At 39.8% G+C, this 24,158-nt stretch overlaps 1 protein-coding gene across 7 annotated transcripts in view; it reads right to left on the bottom strand.

The window, feature by feature from the left end:
* The window catches only part of DCLK2 (doublecortin like kinase 2), a 154,665-nt gene that overhangs the window by 60,889 nt on the left and 69,618 nt on the right, over positions 1-24,158 (bottom strand). For all 7 annotated transcript variants that reach the window (XR_005528756.1, XR_005528757.1, XM_039234366.1 and 4 more), the window contains exon 3: positions 82-184. Coding sequence is in view for 5 of the 7 variants with exons in the window: in XM_039234366.1 (XP_039090297.1) it covers positions 82-184 (103 nt within the window). In the remaining 2 variants the exon portion in view is untranslated. The remainder of the gene's footprint in view (positions 1-81; positions 185-24,158) is intronic.

Here is a 24,158-nt window from a genome sequence, read left to right as displayed (position 1 = left end):
TTTCTTCAACATGCTAGACCATGCAACATGTACCAACTAACTAAACCCCAAGCCTCCAAGACAGTCAAAGAATTGCCTTACCACTGTGATCCAGGACAAAGTCATCTTGGGCATAACGGAATTTTTCAGGTCCACAAGCAATAAAAACATCATCATCACCAAAAAAGTCTTGCAGACAAGTAACCTAAAAATTAAAAAAAAAAAAAAAATCACATCCAAGAAATAAATTAGAAACATCAGAAGTAAATTAGAAGCATTACAAGTAAAATAAAAAGTCAGCAAAATTCATATTTGCAAGCCTCACCTGTAATATTGAGTTGGAATGAAAAGCAATTTCATGTCACACTATGTTCCCAAGCACTCTACTCTTCACAAAGCACTTGCACACACTTTCCCTGACCTCAGAACAGAATAAGTAGTTCATAGCTCAGTGAGTATGTCTCAATATGTCTGTTTCACAAATGAAGTTGAGGACATACATGCAAGATGAAGCGATGTCTTCCACATCTCCCCAAATGATGGGTGGCAAGGCTGAGGTTGATGGAGGTCTCTGTTCTCAATTTAATTTCTTCATTTCTGCCCTTCCTCACTCTCCTAACAACTCTACTTCCCAGCTGTGTGACCCTGGGCATGACTTCTCTGTACCTCTGGTACAGTGTGCCTTAGGTTTGTTTTGGGGAATAAATGTGTGAACACTGCCTGGAACAGTGCCGGGCATGTAAGGGCTCAAGGTGTGAATGCTCATCTCCATCCCCATGACCAACATGATCATCAAGATCAAAGGAAGCCTCAGGGACCTTCCAAAGCCCTGTACCTAAGTGTATCATCTTAATTTCACATCACCCCCTGGCTCCCAACACACACATTGGATCAGTTTCAGATCCCACAGAAATTGGATCCACTGCAGGAACGAAATTCATCTGCTCATCCCAGTGAGGAGGACACCTATCCTCCTGGACTTTGGACATAGGTAGGTTCCACTTTTACCTGTTTTTCAACTGGCTATTTGAGGTCTCCTTTTTTTTAAAGTACTTTTTCCCCCCAGTAATAAAGTTTAAAAGAAAAAATCACTGCTAGGGGACACCTGGGTGGCTTAGTCGGTTAAGCGTCCGACTTTCGCTTAGGTCATGATCTCGTGGTTCGTGGGTTCGAGCCCCGCGTCGGGCTCTGTGCTGACTGCCAGCTCAGAGCCTGGAGCCTGTTTCGGAGTCTGTGTCTCCCTCTCTCTCTGACCCTCCCCTGCTCACGCTGTCTCTCTCTCTCTCCTAGAAATAATAATTTTTAAAAAATAAAAAATAAATAATAAATAAAAAAATCACTGCTGGGGCGCCTGGGTGGCTCAGTCACTTCAGCATCTGACTTTAGCTCGGGTCATGATCTGACAGTTCATGGGTTTGAGCCCCATGTCAGGCTCTGTGCTGACAGCTCGGAGCCTGGAGCCTGCTTCACATTCTGTGTCTCCTTCTCTCTCTGCCCCTCCTCTGTTCGCATTCTCTCTCTCTCTCTCTCTCAAAAATAAACATTAAAAAAAATTAATGACAAGATCACTGCTCTGGTACTTAGAAGGATTGGGCAATTGATTTTATTACAAGAAGGTATTTCATCTGGCACTAAACGTGTTGGTATTTGACTAGAATAAATGCCAAAGTAGGCCATTAAGTTGCTTATTATATGGAAAAGAGGTATTTAACAAGTTTAAGGACTATAAGAGCTCAAAAAGATGGTTTTATATTATTTAGATCTTCCTAATCAATCTTTTAATGACTTCACCTGTCAGTGTTAAGTTTGGCTGTCCAAACATGGTTTCTGAGATGCCTGCCTCCCTTTGACTCAGTTCCTAGGCAATGAATGCACATTTGGTTAAATAGTTAACCAAATTATATAAATATCAATTACACTCAGATTTACCTCAAATATTACTCTCTCACGGAATGGTCGGTATGAAATGAATAAGTGACACAACTGATTTAAACAAATGTGTATTCTGACTCAGGATACCGACATACCTCCTAGAATATTAAACAAATCTGTATTGACCATTTATTATGTGCCAAGCACCATTCTAGGTGCTATAGAAACATCAGTAAAGAAATAAAAAGAGACAGACAAAAATACCTGCCCTTCCAGAGCAAGTGTGAAAGGAAACACAATAAAAAAATGTGTAAGTAAATTTATGCACTATCAGAAGGAAGTATGTGCTATGAAGAAAGATAAAGCAAAGAAGGAGAACAGTGAGTACGAGGATGGTGCTACAATACTAAACGGGGTGGTTGGGGAAGGCCTCAGGCAAAGGTTACATTTGAACACAATATTAAAAGAGACCAAGGAACAAGCATGTCAGGCAAGTGTTCTAGGCAGAGAGCACAAAACGTGCAAAAACCCTGTGGAGAGATCTCGCTTGGCACGTTCACAAGAAAAGTCCTGGAATATAGTAAAAGGGGGGAGAGTGGATCAGAGAAGTAAGGGGGCATAGAGAAGATGACTTGTGGCCAGAAACAAAGTCATCAGCTGAAAGTGAGGCTGAGAGAGGAGGTACAGCAGGTTTGAGGAGGAAGAAAAGGCGTAAAACTGCAATCTGGAATTGTAGAGAATTACTCATTGGTTCAATGAATACCAGTTGCCTCTATTCTGAAAGGAGAGGAACAGGTAAAATTTGCTATCTCCTCAGCAAAGGCTCTTATTTAAAGAAACTGTACAACATAGTGTCTCTAACTAGAAAAGGAGCTACGTCCCCATTAGGGTCCTGGCCATAATCCCTCTGCCTACAGCTCCCCCTCACACACAGATAATGGGGTGCACTTTCCTGAGAGGGAAACAATGATGGGCCCACAAGCAGCATTAAAGGGTCTACTTACAATTCCACTTCTGAAACAAAAGTTATCCAGGCCATATATTGTTTTAGAAAAATCAAAACCTTTAAAGGTGGAATTCTTACAATTTCATGGGGTTGCATCTGACTAGACAAGAGAAGAAAATCGATATAAACACAAATGACACAAAAAACTTGACTGCACTGATAATGAGTAACTAAGGAATGAATGTGAATATTTTCTTTCTCTACTGCTGCTAATTTAAAATACAAGTCTCTGCAGGCACTTGAGTGGCTCAGTCAGTTAAGCATCTGACTCTTGATTCCGGCTCAGGTCATGATCAGGTCACGGGATATGGCCTTCTTAAGATACTCTCTCCCCTCTGCCCCTCTCCCCACTTTCTCCCTCCTTCTCTCTCCCCCACCTCTAAAAACATACAAGTCTCTGTTCACATTTTTCACAATATATATATGTACCATTTATTTTTTTTATATATATATTTATTTATTTTTTACAAATAGTTTATTGTCAAATTAGTTTCTACATAACACTCAGTGCTCATCCCCAAAGTGCCCTCCTCCATGCCCATCCCCCCCTCCCCCCCACATCCATCAGTCCTCAGTTTTTGTCAGCATTCAAGAGTCTCTCATGGTTTGCCTCTCTCCCTTTCCCCCACCATTTCCGCCCTTCTTCTCCCCCTTGTTCCTCCGTCAAGTTCCTCCTAATCCTCCTATACGTGCAAACATATGATATTTGTCCTTCTCTGCCTGACTTATTTCGCTCAGCATAACACCCTCAAGGTCCATCCATGTTGCTACACATGGCCAGATTTCATTGTTTCTCATTGCCATGTAGTATTCCATGGTATAGATAAACCACATCTTCTTGATCCATTCATCTGTTGATGGACACTTAGGCTCTTTCCATGTTTTAGCTATTGTGGAGAGTGCTGCTATGAACATTGGGGTACATGTGCTCCTATGCCTCAGCATTTCTGTATCCCTTGGGTAAATTCCTAGCAGTGCTATTGCTGGGTCATAGGGGAGTTCTATTGTTAGTTTCCTGAGGAACCTCCACACTGTTTTCCAGAGGGGCTGTACCAGTTTACATTCCCACCAACAGTGTAGGAGGGTGCCCGTTTCTCCACATCCTCGCCAGCATCTAGAGTTCTCTGATTTGCTCATTTTAGCCACTCTGACTGGCGTGAGGTGGTATCTCAGTGTGGTTTTGATTTGTATTTCCCTGATGAGGAGGGATGCTGAGCATCGTTTCATGTGTCTGTTGGCCATCTGGATGTCCTCTTTGGAGAAGTGTCTGTTCATGTCTTCTGCCCATTTCTTCACTGGGTTGTTTGTTTTTCGGGCGTGTAGTTTGGTGAGTTCCTTATAGATTCTGGATATTAACCCTTTATCTGATATGTCATTTGCAACTATCTTTTCCCATTCCGTTGGTTGCCTATTAATTTTCTGGGTTGTTTCCTTGGCTGTGCAGAAGCTTTTAATCTTGATGAGGTCCCAACAGTTTATTTTTGCTCTTGATTCCCTTGCTTTTGGGGATGTGTCAAGTAAGAAGTTGCTGCGGTGGAGGTCAAGGAGGTTGTTTCCTGCTTTCTCCTCTAGGGTGTTGATAGTTTCCTGTCTCACGTTCAGGTCCTTTATCCATTTTGAGTTGATTTTTGTGCATGGTGTGAGAAAATGATCTAGTTTCATTCTTCTGCATGTTGCTGTCCAGTTCTCCCAACACCATCTGTTAAAAAGGCTGTCTTTTTTCCATTGGATATTCTTTCCTGCTTTGTCAAAGATCAGTTGGCTGTATACTTTTGGGTCCACTTCTGAGTTCTCAATTCTGTTCCATTGGTCTATGTGTCTGTTTTTGTGCCAATACCATACTGTCTTGAGGATGACAGCTTTGTAGTAGAGGCTGAAGTCTGGGATGGTGATACCTCCCGTTTTGGTTTTATTTTTCAGTATTACTTTGGCTATTCGGGGTCTTTTGTGGTTCCATACAAATTTTTGGATAGTTTGTTCTAGTTTTGAGAAGTATGCTGGTGCAATTTTGATTGGAATTGCATTGAATGTGTAGAGTGCTTTAGGTAGTAATGACATCTTAACTATATTTATTCTTCCTATCCATGAGCATGGAATGTTTTTCCATTTCTTTGTGTCTTCTTCAATTTCCTTCATAAGTTTTCTATAGTTTTCATCATACAGATCTCTTGTATCCTTGGTTAGGTTTATTCCGAGGTATTTTATGGTTTTTTGTGCAATTGTGAATGGGATCAGTTTCTTGATTTCTCTTTCTGTTGCTTCATTATTGGTGTATAAAAATGCAACCGATTTCTGTACGTTGATTTTGTACCCTGCAACTTGGCTGAATTCTTGGATCAGTTCTAGTAGGCTTCTGGTGGAGTCTGTCGGGTTTTCTATGTAGAGTATCATGTCATCTGCGAAGAGTGAAAGTTTGACTTCCTCTTTGCCAATTCTGATGCCTTTGATTTCCTTTTGTTGTCTGATGGCTGATGCTAGGACTTCCAGCACTATGTTAAACAACAGTGGTGAGAGTGGACATCCCTGTCGTGTTCCTGATCTCAGGGGGAAAGCTCTCAGTTTTTCCCCGTTGAGGATGATGTTAGCTGAAGGCTTCTCATAGATGGCTTTGATGATGTTTAAGTAGGTTCCTTCTATCCCAACTTTCTCGAGAGTCTTTATTAAGAAGGGATGCTGTATTTTGTCAAATGCTTTTTCTGCATCTATTGACAGGATCATATGGTTTTTATCTTTTCTTTTATTGATATGATGGATCACATTGATTGATTTGCGAATGTTGAACCAGCCCTGTAACCCAGGAATGAATCCCACTTGATCTTGGTGGATGATTCTTTTGATATGCTGCTGGATTCGATTTGCAAGGATCTTGTTGAGAATTTTTGCATCCGTATTCATCAAGGATATTGGCCTATAGTTCTCTTTTTTTGTTGGATCTCTGTCTGGCTTGGGAATCAGAGTGATGCTGGCTTCATAAAATGAGTCCGGGAGTTTTTCTTCGACTATATATATGTACCATTTAGACCATCATTACTATGTTCAACAAAACTGTAAAGTTAAAACTCACTGGAAAGAGAACACCAGCAGAGGAGCAAGTTGATGAGTAAACCAAAACTGACATTCACAGGAGGAGAATGAGCAGGTTTCAGTTGTTTTCACCTTCACTGTAGAGAAAACTCAACTTATGGTATTAACTAAAATACAGGTGTACGCCCAGGAAACATGTGCTGAGAATAAGCTTTTGAAGCACCACGCTGCTGAGCCTAACCGTGTCACCTCCTCCTTTTCCTTTCTTTTTTTTTTTTTTCTTTTTTTACAAGTAGAAACCTTGGGCAAGATATGGATTTAATCTCATCTTTAAAGACTGTGAAAATAACCACTTGTGAAAGCAGTGGTTATTTCTTCATTTTCATTAATTCATAGCCTCAAATACTTTTTTTTTAAGTTTATTTATTTTGTGGGACTCCTGGGTGGTTCTATTGGTTAAGCATCTTACTCTTGATTTTGGCTCAGGTTATGATCTCATAGTTCATGGGATCAAGCACTTGTCAGGCTCTGTGCTGACAGTGCAGAGCCTGCCTAGGATTCTCTCTCTCCTCTGTCCCTTCCCTGCTCACATGTGTGTGCATGCACTCTCTCTTTATGTCTCTCACTTTCTCTCTCTCTCTCTCTCAAAATAAACTTAAAAAAAAATTCTTTTTAATGTTTATTTTGAGAGAGAACCAATGCACAACAGAGTGTGGGACGGGGGCAGAGAGAGAGGGTGAGAGAAACCCAAGCAGAGCCCAATGGAGGACTCAATTTCACTAACTGTGAGATCATAACCTGAGGGGAAATCCAGAGTTGGACATTTAACTTACTGAGACACCCAGATGCCCCTCTTTTACCTCTTTCATAATTATTCCAGGAGGCTGCTGGTAGAAACTATTCTTTAATATGCACATATATTTTACAAGTATATGTATACATGTGTATTTGTATGTATATTACATGGATGACATTTCTGTATATAATTTCTGGGAGTTTAAGATATCTTAATTTAAAAAAAAGATACCTGAATTTTTTTGGCTCCAATTGGAGCCCCATGTGGGGCTTGATTCCATCACCCTGGGATCATGACCTGAGCAGAAATCCAGGGTCAGGCGCTCAGCCCACAGAGCCACCCAGGTGTCCCAATGTCAACATTTTTAGATTATGCAGAGGAACAGAGAACTGTGAGCATATCATTCTAATTTTATGCTAAAATTATATTTGTGTAATACTAGGCCGCCATATAATACAGCCATTATTTGCCCATGCTTACATTTTACAAGCAGTGGACTACATAACTGTTCCTAGTAGCATCCCAAACTCAGCCAATACTTTTCAAAGTGAAATATCTGACAAACTGCCAGGGTCAGATGTAAGCTAAAATAAATTTCTCATCAATAGTGAGAAATGATATTTCTTACCAATGGGAATCATATTAATTTATCACTGTACATTCAGTCTAACATTAACCAAGTGCCTACGATATGCCAGGCATAAACAAAAAGCCAAGAAGCACACAGTCTATTATTAGAAATAGACAAGAAAAGTAACCTTTCAAAATGTTACAATAAGAGAATACTATAATGGAGAAACATCTTGACAGTTACAAGAATAAAGCAGCGCAAAAGAATATCCCATAATATAAAATACCCAATGCCTTGAGAATATTTCATATATTTGAACACTTACAGAATTCTAACTTTTATGGTTTTCAACATTTATTTTGTGCTTTAACTGTGGCGGTCTCATTCCTTTTATCATAAATTTTTAAAACTGGGATTTAACATTGAGTTATTGGCCATGCCACTAAATGTGACTCAGAAAAAAATATATCAATACCATGAATAACATCTAAGAGTCATTCTTAACAAGGAAAGTGTATCAGGTTAAAAGACCTCTTACTGTCTGCCTCTAAATTCTTCAATGCAAGAAGCTCTTCAGGAATAATAGATGTTATGTGGTTCAGCAAAGAAGCTACATAAACAAGGGGGAAGTGATATTTCTGCTAAGGTACAAAATTAAAGCAATCAGTAGGATCTAATGGGGAAACATCCAACTGAGAAATACTGTATCGATGGGAGCATATCTAAGCTTTTGAAAGGAATGTGAGCCATTTAAAAACAGTAATTTTTCCTATCCTTTCTGAGACAGATTAATTAGGTCAGGGTGGCTGGTGGCAGCCATAATTTTGGTGCTAGTTCTTAATAGATTGCATAGATTAATAGATTACAACTTTTTTTTTTATTTCCCTATTTGTTCTCTGTTAAAGGATATAGAAGCAGATACAAAGGCTTGAGGTCTGATAAAGATATTATGCATCTATTAGGAGAATAAAACTTTTCTCAAAAGAAAAAAGGTAGAGTATACAGAGATGTAATCTTCCCTGAACACTCACGTTATGAATGAGAGAAGGTCTCTACTTTCTGACCCAGTGGCCCACTTTGGAAATCTCACATTTCTTTTCCTTTCCAGAGTTATAGAGGTGTTGATGTTAAAATAGGTTGGGGGGCGCCTGGGTGGCTTAGTCGGTTAAGCGTCCGACTTTCGCTTAGGTCATGATCTCGAGGTTCGTGGTACGAGCTCCGCGTCGGGCTCTGTGCTGACTGCCAGCTCAGAGCCTGGAGCCATTTTCAGAGTCTGAATCTCCCTCTCTCTCTGACTCTCCCCTGCTCACGCTGGCTCTCTCTCTCTCCCCCCTAGAAATAAATTAAAAAATTTAAAAAAAAAATAAAATAAAATAGGTTGGATTTAACTAGGATCTCTTCTTACTATAAAATTCTAAAATCTAAAATATTTATTATTTAGTTTCTAAGAAAAGCTTATTTATATTTTAGGTGACTGTGCCCAAAAATTAAGTACAGAAAAAAGAAACCCTATTTTAAGTGGGTAAATAGCAATGTCCACTGGGATTTCTTTCTGTTTCAGTTTCATACATCCTCAAAGAAATCTTCCATGAAATCTGTTGTTCCCTTAAAAATCCAGATCTACCCTTAGTACTCTGTAATTCACCCAACATAGACATTATCAGTGAGGTAACTGCTTGGTTTTGTGTCCGGACCTCTCACCAGACTGTGAGCTCCACACATTTAGGAACACAGTCTTGTTCATTACTGTAATTCCAGCATAGTACATAACATCTAATATAAAGTGTTCAATAAATTTCTGTTGAATTAATGAAATGCTCTGAATCCCACTTCCTCCAAATAGCTCTTCTCTAGAGGCTCCACACTCCTTCACTGAATCCCTATCAACTCATTATCATGCAAGGTAGTCCTTTTTCCCAGATTTATGATATTGGCTTTCTATACCAAGACAGTCTATAACCTCTTTGAATAGACCAGTCAAATCCTATAGCTCCTTAAAGAAAATATTCAGTCTGTTCAGCGTCACATCTGACTTTAGCTTAGGTCATGATCTCATGGTTTGTGATATCAAGACCTTCATTGGGCTCTGTGCTGACAGTGCAGAGCCTACTTGGGATTCTCTCTCTGCCCCTTCCCTGCTTGTGTGCTCACTTACTCGCTCTCTCTCAAAAAATAAACACTAAAATTTTGGTTTTTTTAAAAAAGGGGCACTTGAGTGGTACAGTTGGTTAAGCGTCTGAATCTTGATCTCAGCTCAGATCATGATCTCACAGGTCCTGAGTTTAAGCTCCACATCTGACTCTGTGCTGATGGAAGAGCCTGCTTGGAATTCTGTCTCCTTCTCTCTTCCCCTTCCCTGCTTGTGTTTTCTCTCAAAATAAAGAGACTTTAAAAAACATTAAGAAAATATTCAGCTATTGGTTCAAAACCTTGAGATCTTCCCAGATAAAATCTGAAACTGGCCCCTTATTTAGTGGATGGGGAGAAACCACAGAGGCAGACAACTCCAGGTTGGTAGATGGCAGTTTTAGCCAGCAAAGGCAGCTTACTAATGAAATTTGTCTTGGGTGGCAGCAAGGCAATTGGATCCCCGCACTCGCCTGTCAAACCTTCAAAGTTCACACAGAGGTCTCAACTAGGTTCAGTCACGTATATCATGCAGATGTTCTCAACACACATTATCTCAAAGCTATGTCTTTGGAGCAGCCCCTGGGAGTGGGGAAAGCAAGCAGAACCCACATTCCAAGAATAGGGAGAGGGTATAGAGCCTCTGACCACCCACATCCCACTCACAGGCCAACCAACAGTCACTTCTTGATGATCTCCCCCAACATCAGCAAATACTTCATCAAATTTTGGCTCTAGATACCTTAAAATAGCTTTTTAAAAACTCATTTTAGATCATGCATGTTCTTTCAAAAAGTAGATTCTGTACATCATTATTTCAGGGTTACCTGAAAAAAATTATGTACAAAATCTACTACTGCAACCATCTGGTAGAGGACATTTAAAGCAAAGCAATTTGCTATTAAATCTGCCATTTGGTGCTAGTCAGACTTGAAGATGTATTAAATAAGGGTCTCTTGAGATACTTTCCAAACTATTTTATTGAAAAATGCCAAGACCTGATAAGATGAAAATGCAAAAGCAACATCATTGGAGCTCAGTAAAGGGCTAGTGTAAAATGGCATTAACTTATCTAAATATTGTCCGCGTCAAAATCTCAGCTCCCATGAAATGTCTATCTTGCAGAACAAGAACTACGTTTTATGGAAGAAATGGGATTGAGACAGGGAAACTGAGGGACTCCATGAAAATCTTTGCTCCCTTTCCTGCTTCTATTCTTGCTAGGATCTGTACCTCTGCCCTACACATACCTTAGTGTATGTCCTCCTCATAAGGGGTAAGGAGTTAATGATTTCTTTGGAGTCTTCCAGCACAACAGACAACATCTAAGAACTAAGCCATCATATCCATATTCCAGTTCGCTGGTGCTAAATATCTCAATGCTAAGACCCCCTGGCTCCCAGGAATAACACCTGGGTCCTCATCTTTGTTCTACCCACCAGTTCCAGGATGCCTAAGAGAACAAACACATCAGAGCATGATCCTCAATAAAAACTCTCAGCCCCAAGGAAAGACAAGACTCCCTCCTTTCCTGAGTCTTCTAAATGCTCTGTTTGTACCTGCCTTTCTCTATACCTTCAATAAACTGTTTTCACCTTTTCCTGGCTCATGTTTGATTTCTATTCGGCGTGCAGACAGGGACCCTCTTGGCAATCCTGTGGGATCCCCCTGTGGGTCCTTAGGCCTGGCCTGCCAGCACAAGGATGATGGGTATCAGGCATATAAAACACACACTGGAATTTTCTATGGCTTTTATTTTTAACTATGTGTATGAAAGAAACAGAGCAAGATTAGGAACAAAGGTCCACATCTGTTAAAACTAAAGGCTTTCATTATCAGAGTCCACTTTTAAAAGGCTGTCTCTATGGGCATCTGGGTGACTCAATCTGTTGAGTGTCCAACTTCAGCTCAGGTCATGTTCTCACAGTTCGGGAGTTCAAGTCCTGCATCAGGCTCTGTTTTGACAACTCAGAGCCTAAAGGCTGCTTCAGATTCTGTGTCTCCCTCTCTCTCTACCCTTCCCTCACTTGCGCTCTGTCTCTCTCAAAAATAAACATTAAAAAAAATTTAAGGCGGTCTCTACTAAAAAGTAAACAAAAAATTTTTTTTCTAACTTACTTCTAAAAAGAATTTGAAAGAGCTCAGAAAAGAAGTCGAATAAGTGGCCTATATTTGAAATTAAAATTATTATATCAGCTTCTAATAGAATTGCATTGATACCCTTGACTTATTTTCCTATGAACAGAAGTCAGAAATTTCCAGAAAGGAACTGCATTTAATTTTGAACCCCCAAAGACACTTCTACCATATATAATTTCTACCATGTAAACAAATGGGAATATAGGGTTTTTTTTTTAACATGTTAAGAAAATCCAGAAGACAATTTTAACATACAATAAAGGATAAGCCTAATAACTGCTGAGCCATTATTTTTCTGTGTCTACTGCTAGCATGGGACACTTTCTGTTGTTGTTAAATACACTGCCCTCATAGATACTTAAAAGCTATAAATTCACCATAACACACACCACCACCTTTTTTTTTTTTAAAAACCAGTTCTACCCTTAGAATATAAATTCTGCTTAACACAAACAGGAAAACCCATATCTGAAATAAAGAAAAGGTAAGTTATTTGGTTCTTCCAAAATGCTAGAAACAACATCCATGAAAACAAAGGTTAGTAAGCAGGGGTTGGGGTCTCCCTATTTCTTTACCCTCTACCCAGAATACAATCAGCATAAATACCTCCTTTGTTCCCAGTAAATGTTGGCTAGCCTACAGTAAGGGAAGGATCCCTTTGTACAGTAAAAAGAAAGCTCCTTAGAATAGCAATGTTTTTCAGCTTCCTGTAAAACCATTCAGGCAGGCACTCGAGAAGTGGTTGCCATGGAAACAGAACTGAAGCTAAGAGAAGACAGTACTTGACAGTAAAGGGCTTCTCAACCGCATCTACAGACAACTCCCGACATTTAGTTTGTTTCCATTAAAAAAATACTGGACCTAACCTTTCCTTTCCCGATGGGGCCTCTTCATAATAATAGCTATTCAACCAATAATCACAGAATCCTGAGACCAAAGATTTGGTTTCAGGAAATGCCTCTGTTAACAGGATAAAAATATCCTGAAAAATTCATAGCTATTTGGCTACCAAATGTACTCTGGAGGAGAAACAATAATAATTTCCTAGAAATGAGGTAATTTCTAAACTGACCCTCTGACTGCCCCCACTGAGGATCCACTGTTAATCCCTACAGGAAAAAGTTTCAAATATACTCTAGAGCTTTCCACCACTGGAAGGAGGCTGCAGCAAGAATTTAAAAGAATTCAGGTAAGGAAGTCAGAGGAAACCTACTGAGGGAACCATTATGAATCTTCCTCGAATTATGGGGAAGTTGGAGCTGCACATTTGCAAGCCGATGTGACTGGAACCAGAGTGCGCACTCTTCAGGACTATCTTCAAATAACAAACACAGATATCAAACCACTGGCATTACAGGAGGGGAAATTGAGAGACAAAGAAAAAGGAGGCAATTTTTTCTTTAACGTTTATTTATACTTGAGAAAGAGAGAGAGTCTGAAGCAGACTCTGTGAGGACAGCAGTAAGCCCGATGTGGGGCTTGAATTCACGAATCACAAGATCATGACCTGAGCCAAGTCGGTTGCTCAACCAAGGCTCCCCAAAGGTGGCAATTTTCTAATCCAAATTTTTCTTTTTCCAACAGAAAGAGATAGGGAACAAGTATGAAATACCTAACTATATACACTGTACACTGAGATGTAGTCTCATCTACACATGAATTTCATTTAACCCCCAGGACAACCTTAAGTAGGCATGGGGATTACCATTTTCCACAAAAAGAAACAAAGGATCAAAGAGGGTACGTAACTGGCTCAGGGTCAAACAAGAGGAGGAGAAGGAGCTGAGTCTGACCTCTTCCTGTGAGACTCTGTGTACCTGACCACACACGGTCTCCCTAAAGAAGAAAACAGTGTGATCTACAATTTATGAAAAACATAAGAGAGCTTATTGAGATGAGTCAGGAAAGTCTTTATACATGCCAAAACCCAAATAACCTGACCATTTTTCTAGGTCTTACATTTATGAAGTAAATGAATGACAAGTACGTAAACTTACGTTTAGGATTTATTTTTCTTTTTAAAGATCAACTTCTAAGTGATGTCATAAGGTCCATACAAGTTCAGGCTAACTTCCCATTATTCAGGGAATACTGAGTATGTTCTGAAATTGATAACTTCAAACCAACTGGCTAACTCTCTAAAAACAAATTACAAGCACAAGTTAGAATCATATGGTTTTCGGACAGGACTCCATTTGCTGCCAGACTGGAAATTCTGAGTATAAACATGTATTAATAAGTATTATGACCTTTAAAATTTTAACATGAAGGCAAAACCTGCAATATTTTCCAGAAATTTATTCTCTGCATATAAAAATCCACCATCAGATTAGTCCACCCTTATGGCATCAGTTCATCAAATGGGGAGTCTATCCAAGTAGTGAAGACCTTTGGAACCAAGACAAGAGATCCATTGGTTAAGGTGGTGTGGAAAAATGTGCTCGGATAACTCTAGACCTGTTCTGGAAAACACCAACCACTCAGCACTATGATTATAAACACCACCACTATGCTGTTATATAGTAGGGCTATTTAGGTTTGTAGGAAAATCATCCTTATTAAAACAATTTTTTAAGCAATCGTGTCCACTTTTTATGTTGCTTTCATCTTAATAAAATTATTTTCCTCCTTCCTTGCCACTATGCTCTGAACTTTCACTTGTGAAATTAAAAAGCCCACCCAATTACCCTTTCAGCAGCCCCTCTGCCCACTTCTAGTATGCTGCATTTAACATCGGTGAGCTGAGGAAGAGATTAGGTTTAGGAAACTGGGCAAGTGCTAAAGGCTTTGTGCCCAAATTTCACACTGTGCCCAAACTTCTGTTTGCTTTTTCCTAGTCTTAAGCTATTGGGTCCAACCTGGTGAGTTGACTAGAACCGAGTCTAAAATAACTGGGGTAGTACTATGCTGCAGAAAACATAAGATTTTGGTTTCTATTGCTGCATCTATTTTCATATGACAAGGACTCAAACTTTTCATTTTCAAACCAACATAAATCCTATATGAAAAGCAATGAGAAAATTTCTGCCCAGTGCAGGCTTCTTAGCAAATGAAATCCTCTGAATAAGTTACATGCCTGTGGCTATTCAGAAACGGAAAGCATGCGATCCATTTGAATTATTTATGACAACATTATAAAAATGAAAGTGATATTGGCTGAGGCAAATACCACAATTAGATTTTCCTGTTTAAAAGGCACCTGTTCCTGAAACATAGCCAAAAACTTGTTACATTAACATATACATAACTGATTTGCAAGTTGTTAGAACAAGTACTTAGTTTAGAAGAATTCAAAACAAGATAGCTCAGCAGTTTAGATTATGTGATTATCAAGACTCACTGTAAATATGCAAATACCCAGAGGAGGGTTATATCTATTGGCTGTGTACTGCTACTCTGATTTATGCAGAACTTAAGAATAAAGGAATAAAAAGTCTTTTTTCAATGTTTCATTTTGAGGTAATTTTATGTATTTAAGTAATCTAGGACCAGACCAAAGATTACAGCAAATAATGCCCAGCTCCCAGAGTTAACAAAGTTATTATGTCATGTTTGCCTCAGATCCCTTTAATATCTGCAAATAAAACATTATAAAGTTAAAATCTCTTTTGGTACTAGAACCCAAGCCTCACTGCTCCCTTCCTCCTTCCTTAAGCCTCCACTACCTCAGGAAAATACTATCAAGTTATTTATCATGGGCCCTCCTAAGCCATGATAAATGCCCTTACATTATAGATGAATATATCCATAGACAACCAAAAATATTGTATAGTAGGTCTTTAAACTTTTATATAAGTTGTATCACACTAAATATATCATCCTACAATTTATTTGGGGGGAGGCTGTGTTTTGTCATTTACCTAGTTTTGATTTTGAAACCTCACCAGGTCTTAGTTCTTCTTATTAATTCCCTTTTTCAGCTCATTGATCCAGTCCTAAAATTTAATTTTCAAAAGATCATTCTATCATTAACATTATTACTTTTGATAAACTGCAAAGAAATTCTGCATACTCTCAACACTTGCAAATTCTTTCAAATAAATGCCTGTTTTCTCTGAATATTCATTTTAATTTAGATATTATAACCATTATAGTGCCCAAGTTCTCAGATGGCAGAAGAGATGTATGACTCAATTCTTTCTTTGCTCATAAGACTTCATCTCCAATTCTGAGAAACAAATGTACAAGAAATGCTTGACATCTAGGTCCAGAGATTTAGGCATAACTGTTATTCGAAAGAAGGGTTTCTTGACCCAAAGGAGTATAAGCCCTGGAAAAAAAAGAATTTATAAATTACTAAAACTTGAACTTATCTAAGCTTTCAGGAAAAAACCTACAAGATGCCTTAAAATTACTAATTCATAGAAATAGTTTCTTTCAAAAGACAAAGCTAAAGAAAAAAATCACAGGTCAGATTTATTCTACGCTATAACACAAGGCAGGTTTTAAAGGCACAGAAAACTTCTGTTTCATAGGGAATGCATAAAAGGAATCCGTCCCTAAAGAATTCCATAAGCTAGAAAACACTGATGAACTGTATGCATGCACAATTTCTTATCTTTTTCTTGCATTCAGAGAAATCATATTCTCTCAAAGAAACATCTATTTATTTTTTGCAAATCTCCAGGGGTGTCAATTAAACTGAGACTGGAATCAGCAAGTAAGGGAAGTTGTCTGTAAGCATTTATCATCAAGTTATATGCCTTGCTTAGGGAGCCAGCTGTCTTAAATAACCATCCCCTCCCTGGGGCCACAAGTCTGGGCACGAATGCTACTCATGTCAGAAACTCATGTCATAAGATTAGATTTGAATGGAAAAAGCAAAGGGAACGTGGTCTCTTTGCTCCAGCTGGGATTCATTATTCCCTTCCCAACAAGGAGGCTGTTATTTAGCCTGAAAAGAAGAGCCTCCGTCCTTCTTGGATATTTTCCAATCCATCATGGCACCTGAGTGACTTAGATACTACCCAGCCTTACAACAACCTTGAAGCCTCTCAGTCTTCCTCCAGGAAAACGTTTTGGTATGTCATTTCTCCATCAATATGAACAGAAGCTACCCTTGGATTCTTGTGGTGTGGCAAAGTTAACGGGAACCTAAGCAGATGAATAAAACCAGAAGGAGTATCAAGATGGAGGCTTAGGGAACCTAGGCTCACATGAGTTTATAGCAGCTGAGGAGGATGGGGAAAACATCCAGCACCTGGAGACTGTGTTCATCTTTTGCCTTACTGTACCCAGAGCACCCGGCACTGTGCCTGAGTGTAGAACAGTCAGGGAGTATCTATGGAGTAAATACATGGATGAATAGCACACAGAAGGGGACTCGACATTCAGTGGTTCAAAGTATTAGATTCATGGGGGGCAGCTTTTACTAACAGCATACACATAGAGATGGCTACGGAGAACCAAAGGGCTTAGGCAGAAAACAGATGCGAGATGGGGAAATGGAGGTAGGTCAGCACAGCAGTAAGGATCTGAACACAAGCAAGATCCCAAATGTAAGTAAATGTTATCACAATATACCCCATCTACCTATCCTTTACCACTACAGCCGGTTTGTCTCTAGCAACTTAAATTAAAGGGAATATTCTAGCTTACAGCAAGGATAAAGATAATTGTGACTCATGTAGTCCTCATATCAGCAGCACTACGGACAGGAAGGGCATGCTTAGAAAACAGGGAAAGAGCTGAAGAGGAAAGGGTTTCTCCCCCATGTTAAGAGGCAGGAACTCCACTTCACTTTCCTAAAACAGGAAGAAATGCTGAATGGGGTTATCATCACCATGATATATTCTACACACAGTGCAACAAATTATTTAAATGCATAGAAATTACAGCTACATGAATACATTAGGTGGTGATTTTTTAAAGTTAATTTAAATAAATGAATGAACTTAATTTCTGAGAGGAAAGGCAGAGAGAATGGAGAGGGAGGGAGAAAGAGAATCCCAAGAGGGCTCCATTCTATAAGGCTTGATTCCATGGTTCCAGAGATCATGACCTGAACCAAAATCAAGAGTCAGATGCTTAACTGACTGAGCCACCCAGGCACCCCCAATAAGTGATAATTTTTAAAGACTAAATATGAATCCTTCATTTTGGCCCAGGCCAAATGGCCCACAAAGTCCTTGCCATCACTTCCACCAGTTGGTGATAAACCCTGGCAGGGGACCAAGGATGGGTTCCTTCTTCATAGCCTTGTAAAGAACAGCCCTGTTCCTTGTCTCCATTTATTACATGTTCTACCTTAATCTGGCTTGAGACCCAATTCCCCAGCATAGACATACTCATCTCACTCTCCTCTAGCTCCAGGAGAAGGACTAGCTCAGAGACCAAGAAATTAGTTCCATCCTTAATACCACATCTTGAAATGGCAGTTGCTGTTCCTGTTCAGTGTGTGATGATTTCTTCAGTACTCCCAAATATTATTCCGAACGTCAGCCAGTGCTGTCTTAGGTAACAGTCTTTGGCTGAAATCTTCCCAGGCTAAATAGTCTCACCAACAGACGAACATGATGAACACAGTTTGCAGCATATTTTTTAAGTGTCATATTCACACTTTAAAAAACCACACATTATTTCATGATTTATTCAGAAGAATGGGGTTCTGAAATGATTAGGTTTTCTATTTTAAGAAAGACTTGGGTCCCCCTTCTAAAATGAAGCATGGCTATATAAACAAGTAAGAACAAAGTGGCTTATGATTGCATTAATTCACAGATGCAGACCTCAGTTTCTAACAAACATTACTGGGTGTGGGTGTGGCACGGGGCCATGTTCTAAAAGGAGCAGTCTTTCCACATTCTCCACTCCTTGAGAGACCACCCTGGAGATATTGAGGCCAATAAGCAGCCCTTTCATGAAGAGGTCTGACAGTGGGTACCGACTCTGATCTTTCCACCCCAGGACAAACAGGATGCTGAGGGCTACTGAGAAGGGGAAATGCCAGGCACCAAGAGGGCTGCTAGGAAAGACAACCTGAAAGTGGCTCCTGGGTGGGTGGGTGGGTGTGTGTGTGTGTGTGTGTGTGTGTGTACAGAACTGCGCTCATCCAGTGTGTCCTTGAGGGAAGCAGTATCATCAGTGTAGTGACCACTGTGTTTCCCGGGGCTCATTTCCTGGGTACTGCTGAAGTGCAGTGTTTGAGGACGGCTACTGCTAACAAGTCATGTTTTGATATACCCACCTTCCTTGCCTTGAGTACAGTGGGATTAATAATCACAGAAGATTCATAACCCTTTCCACTTCACAAGAGTTCGGCAATCCTCCCCTCTTAAATCATCAACATCATTGTGGGATAAATAATTTGAATATGACTCTCATCACTGCCATGAGCTGTACATGTAGCAAACCCCCTTCTGCTCCTTTTGTTTGAATTGGCTTGGCTCTCTCTTTTCCCTCCCAACCTCATCCAGAAGCAGCACTCCTATTAAAATTCATGATGTTTCCCTCAATGCAAGTGTCTGATTGCAGCTGTCAGTTTCCCAATTCAAGGATTTTCATACTGCCTGAGAGGACAATGTGAGGCTCACACTGCTATGGAAATAGGTCAAGCTCAATTTTTCTATTTCAGCTCTGCTGCCAAAAGTGTAGGCTTTGCCTTCTAGAAAAAAACATGTCCTCTGGGTAGGCTCAGCACTTAAGAAGAGGTGAAGAGGGCACACTTCTTTCCTTCACGGGGGGGACTGCCACGGTTTCCTTACACAATGCCTCCAAACCTTTGTTCCATCACTGGTGACTCTCTGGAAGAGCCTGTCTTTTTGTTCTTTGTGTTATGCTTCACAGACATTGAGATACCAAACAAAATGGACCACAACAAAAATGGAACTGAAGATAGGGCATCAGACACCAAAAAAATTCATCCTGTTGAGCTGGTTGGTTTTTTTCACCCTGGGCTACCTAGAGAATGAAGGACAGGCAGAGTGGAAACCAACAGGTCTGTTAATACACAACAGAGCCCAGATCCATCTCCCCAACTCCTTTCCCTTCTCCTCACTCCCACGGATGCTTACACTCTTCTACATGGGGCAAATGCTGTGGAAACACTGTGTAACAGGGAAGGAAGAGCACAGAACATTCTTAAATCCTCAAAAAGTCAATATAATCCAGGACTCTGCTGAATTATTGAATGTAACCACAAGGGACCTAGCAATTTACATGGCATTAACCCCAAGCCCACCCCATTTTACAGATGTGGAAACAGACGCTGGTAAGTGAATTCTCTAAGGCACAAATGCAGGGCAGGGTTAGGAAGAAGCCAGGTCTCCTTACTCCTAGGGGCTCTTTCTACTTAACTCCTGTAATAGGAAAGGGAGAGAGGCATGCCATAGAGAGATAGATAATCAAACACCCTGAAACCAGCTAATTTTTCTTGTACTGTCTAGCAAAGATGAGAAAGAATAAGGCATCCAAAAAAAAAAAAAAAAACACTCACTAGAGAGAGGAGATCTGGATTCTAACATCTACTAAACATTTAAAAAAATTAATGTTTTATTTATTTCTGAGAGAGAGAGAGACAAACAGCATGAGCAGGGGAGGGTCAGAGAGAAGGGGAGATACAGAATCTGAAACAGGTTCCAGGCTCTGAGCTGTCAGCACAGAGCCCAACAATGCAGGGCTCGAACCCATGAACCACGGGATCATGACCTGAGCCGAAGTCAGATGCTTAACCAACTGAGCCACCCAGGCACCCCCCTACTAAACATTTTTTGTTCACCTCCAGAAATTTATTAGCCATTCGTTCTTTTACTCATAATACTAGAGGTTTGGAGTACATGATCTATAGATTCCTGTCAGTCATACATGAGCATGTTTCCACACATATGTTCACTATGCTATGTGGTCCAGGCACTATGTCAAGCACAGAGGGGATTAAAAGAAATGAAAAAGAGAAGACCTTTTTCATCAGAGAACATTCACATTTCTTTCCCACAATCTGTTAAGTTGAGCCAGGTCTTCAAGCATACAGAACAACTCGGAACACATTATGTTTCTGAACACCTACCACGTACAAGGCACAAGGCTTGCTACTAGAGGAACAACAACTAAGAGTAACAAAGGAATGGCCATCTCTTTAAGCAGGAGAGAAGACACATACCTGTGAGAAGTGAAATAATTTAACCCGTTACAAAATGGACTCATTTGCCAATTTACCTTCCATCCAGTCGGATCTGAGAGTGGGTTTGAAAGGCTTTCTTAGGAAGTAAAATAAGCAGGCCAGACTAGCCAGAGGGAGGGGTTCAATTCCAGTGGTAAACAAATTGGGGACAAGAAGGGACAGGACAATGCAGGTTGTGATAATGCTATCGGACACTATTTCCAAGCATGAATTATATGCTACAGCCAAAGTCTGGTCTTCTAGAACAATACATAATCATTTTTACTTCTGTACCTTTTCATAGGCTTTTCCTACCTGCCATCCCCACAACCTCAGTTCTCAAATTCTCCTGCTCTCTCAAGATTAAAATCAACTTCTATTCTTCAGGAATCTTCACTTCAGTTAAATTCTGCTATCCCTTTCTTTATCCCTGAGAACATTACTTTCCACATCAAACATATTAAATTTTCATTTAACTTAAGATTATTTTTGAACTATATTATAATGATCTATATTTTATTTTTTTAATGTTTTATTTTTTAATTTTTTTAAGTTTGTTTATTTTGAGAGAGAGCAAGCAGGGGAGGGTCAGAGAGAGAGAGGGAGGGAGAGAGAGAATCCCAAGCAGGCTCTGTGCTGTCAGCATGGAGTCCAACATGGGGCTTAAATCCACAAACCATGAGATCATAACCTGAACCAAAGTCAGATGCTTAACTGACTAACCCACCCAGGTGCTTGGTCTTTTTATTTATTTTTGAGAAAGACAGCATAAGTGGGGAGAAGCAGAAATAAAGGGGGCCTGAGGATCCCGAGCGGCCTCTGCACGAATAGCAGGGAGCCCGAAACTCATGAACCGTGAGATCATAACCTGAGCCAAAGTCGGATGCTCAACCAGCTGAGCCACTCAGGTGCCCCTGATCTCTATTTCATATGGGTATGTCATATCAACAGGATTGTAAATTGTTAACGAGGCATTCAGACAATACAAATTTTTGAGTCCTAGACTTAGAAGTTACCAATGAAATCATTAAGCCAAATTCCCTTAGTTTATAGGCAGGGTAAACTGGAATGCTACCTATAGGAGTCCAAGTAAGTCAGAAATACATGCTAAGGACACTGTGAATCTAGCTACTATAGAAAGGGCAATGTAGTTACTAAAAGGGGGCAACTGCTGTTTCAATTTCTATAATAATCACTTTTACACAAGAAATCTCTCTTTAGATGTCCATCATCAAAAGTATATGATTTTGCTTGATTAATTCTAAACTTATGGTATGTGAAAGCCAAGGTTCTACCTCTAAACAATGATGAAAATGTGGTCAGGTAAATTAGCCTTTTAGTATTTCAGTTCCAATTTCCTTCTACAAGAAAAGAAGATACCAAGACTAAGTAATCTATAAAGAACCTTTCCACTGTAATATAGAATTTTTCATTTCCCAATATGAGAGGGAACACCTTAGTCTTCTATGACCTCTTCTCTCACAGTCTATGTATTTTCTACCCATTTCCTTCTCATTCTAGCCTAACTTTGAAAACTTCTAGTTTCATGTAAACTGAACTGAGGTCAACTTTTCTCACCACTGCAACTGTCAGAAAACACTTTTACAGATTTCCTCCTTTCCCCACTCCAGCTATCAGCAGAGTTACTTCTTTTCTCTAATTTTCTTTCAACATTACCTGCATCAAGGGTTGCCAGATAAAACACAAGACATCTAGTTAAATTTGAATTTCAGATAAGTAACACATCAATTTGTAGTAAAAGTATGTAGGGGTGCCTGGGTGGCTCAGTCAGTTAAGCATCAGACCTAGGCTCAGGTCATGATCTCACAGTTTGTGGGTTTGAGCCCCTTGTCAGGCTCTGTGCTAACAGCTAGCTCAGAATCTAGAGCCTGTTTCAGATTCTGTATCACACTCTCTCTCTGACCCTCCCCTGCTCATGCTGTCTCTCTCTTTCTCATAAAACATTAAAGAAGTTTTTAAATAAATAAATAAAAATACATCCCACACAATTTATTTTCTAAATCTGACAATTCTTCTAGAATCCCTCAATGAATGATAGTATTCTTCAGTCTCATGCAGGGATTTTTTTTTAATTTTTTTAATGTTTTTATTTATTTTTGAGAGAGAGATAGAGACAGCATGAGCAGGGGAGGGTCAGAGAGAGAGGGAGACACAGAATCCAAAGACAGGCTCCAGTTCTGAGCTAGCTGTCAGCACAGAGCCTGACATGGGGCTCGAACCCATGAACCATGAGATCATGACCTGAGCCGAGGTCAGACACTTAACTGACTGAGCCACTCAGGCTCCCCTCATGCGGGGATTTTTAGAGATTAATTTTTATGTTGGAAATATTTTAGTTATTTTCCAAAAGTAAAGATCCTACTTATGTCAGATGAGTTCTCGCATCAGAGTTAGCACTCCTCACCTGGGGGAAGACATCTGGGGTAAGGGTCTAGGTAAGACAGCACACAGGAGCCAAGAGTCTTTGCCTTACGCCAGGAAGCTAAGAACAAAACAACAAAACTATGAAACCTGACCAACACAAATTCAACTTGCAGAGGTAGCCCCTCCTGCTGCCTGTGCGTAGTGATGGCCAAGCATGCTCTTACTGAGCCCTAGGATGCTAATACCTTTTAAACATCACATCTCCAGATCAAAGCAGATCATTTCTCTTTGACCTTCAGAAGCAACATCACCTTGGGGGAAACAAATAGTTCAGCTTGGTAATCAGCTCAATAGAACAAGCAAAAACTCTACAACTGACCAGTGAAAAATGTTGATTAGACATTTCTAAAGCACCAACTGATTACATAAAAGGACACATGCTAAGCTAAGCTTCCATTAATCGAAGATCATTACAGTCTTAGGACTCTAATAGCTGCCACACATCCAGAAGTATGGATCTTGGTTCCTGTCCTTACTAACAATCTAATGGTAGCACCACACAGAAGTACACCCCTTTCCTTTTTTTTGAGAGGATAAGGAAACCACAAGATATGATGCTTTTCTAGCTTTTCCACTCAAGTATTGGATAGAAGTTCCAAAAGTTAAATTTTGTAGGTATTAACTAAAATCTATAGTTGCATTTGGCTGACAAATAACTAGCAGACTGGTGCAAGATCAGAATGCAGATACAAAGTACCTTCTGTTATTTTATAGGAAACCTTCCATGAATATTAAATACATGAAAGGAGTCTCCTTCATAGTGACATGTGTAGCCACAAAGAGAGTCTGCCCTTCATAAGCCAAGGAAATAATTCCTGCAAAGGCCCAAAGAGCTGCTGTCTGTAGACTTGATGCCAGGTTTCTGAGAAGTTTATACATCTATCTTCCCTCCAGGTAAAATAGATAATTTGGGGGTATTTTTTCCCTTGAAATGAAAAAAGCAAATATTAAATTGCCTTTAACGGATAGCCCTCTGATGAGTACAATTTATCTTCTGAATATGAAAGAGAATTCCCTCAACCCCACCCCAGTAATGTGTCTCCCAAGAGGATAATGTACCCAGGCAGGCCCACAGAGCTACCCTTTAATCAGAGGCTATTTT

Source organism: Hyaena hyaena, unplaced genomic scaffold (genome assembly GCF_003009895.1).
Source record: "Hyaena hyaena isolate Hyena2069 unplaced genomic scaffold, ASM300989v1 scaffold_89, whole genome shotgun sequence".
Lineage (NCBI taxonomy): Eukaryota > Metazoa > Chordata > Mammalia > Carnivora > Hyaenidae > Hyaena > Hyaena hyaena.
Note: the sequence above shows the minus strand (reverse complement) of the source record. Positions and strands in the feature narration are given on the sequence as shown.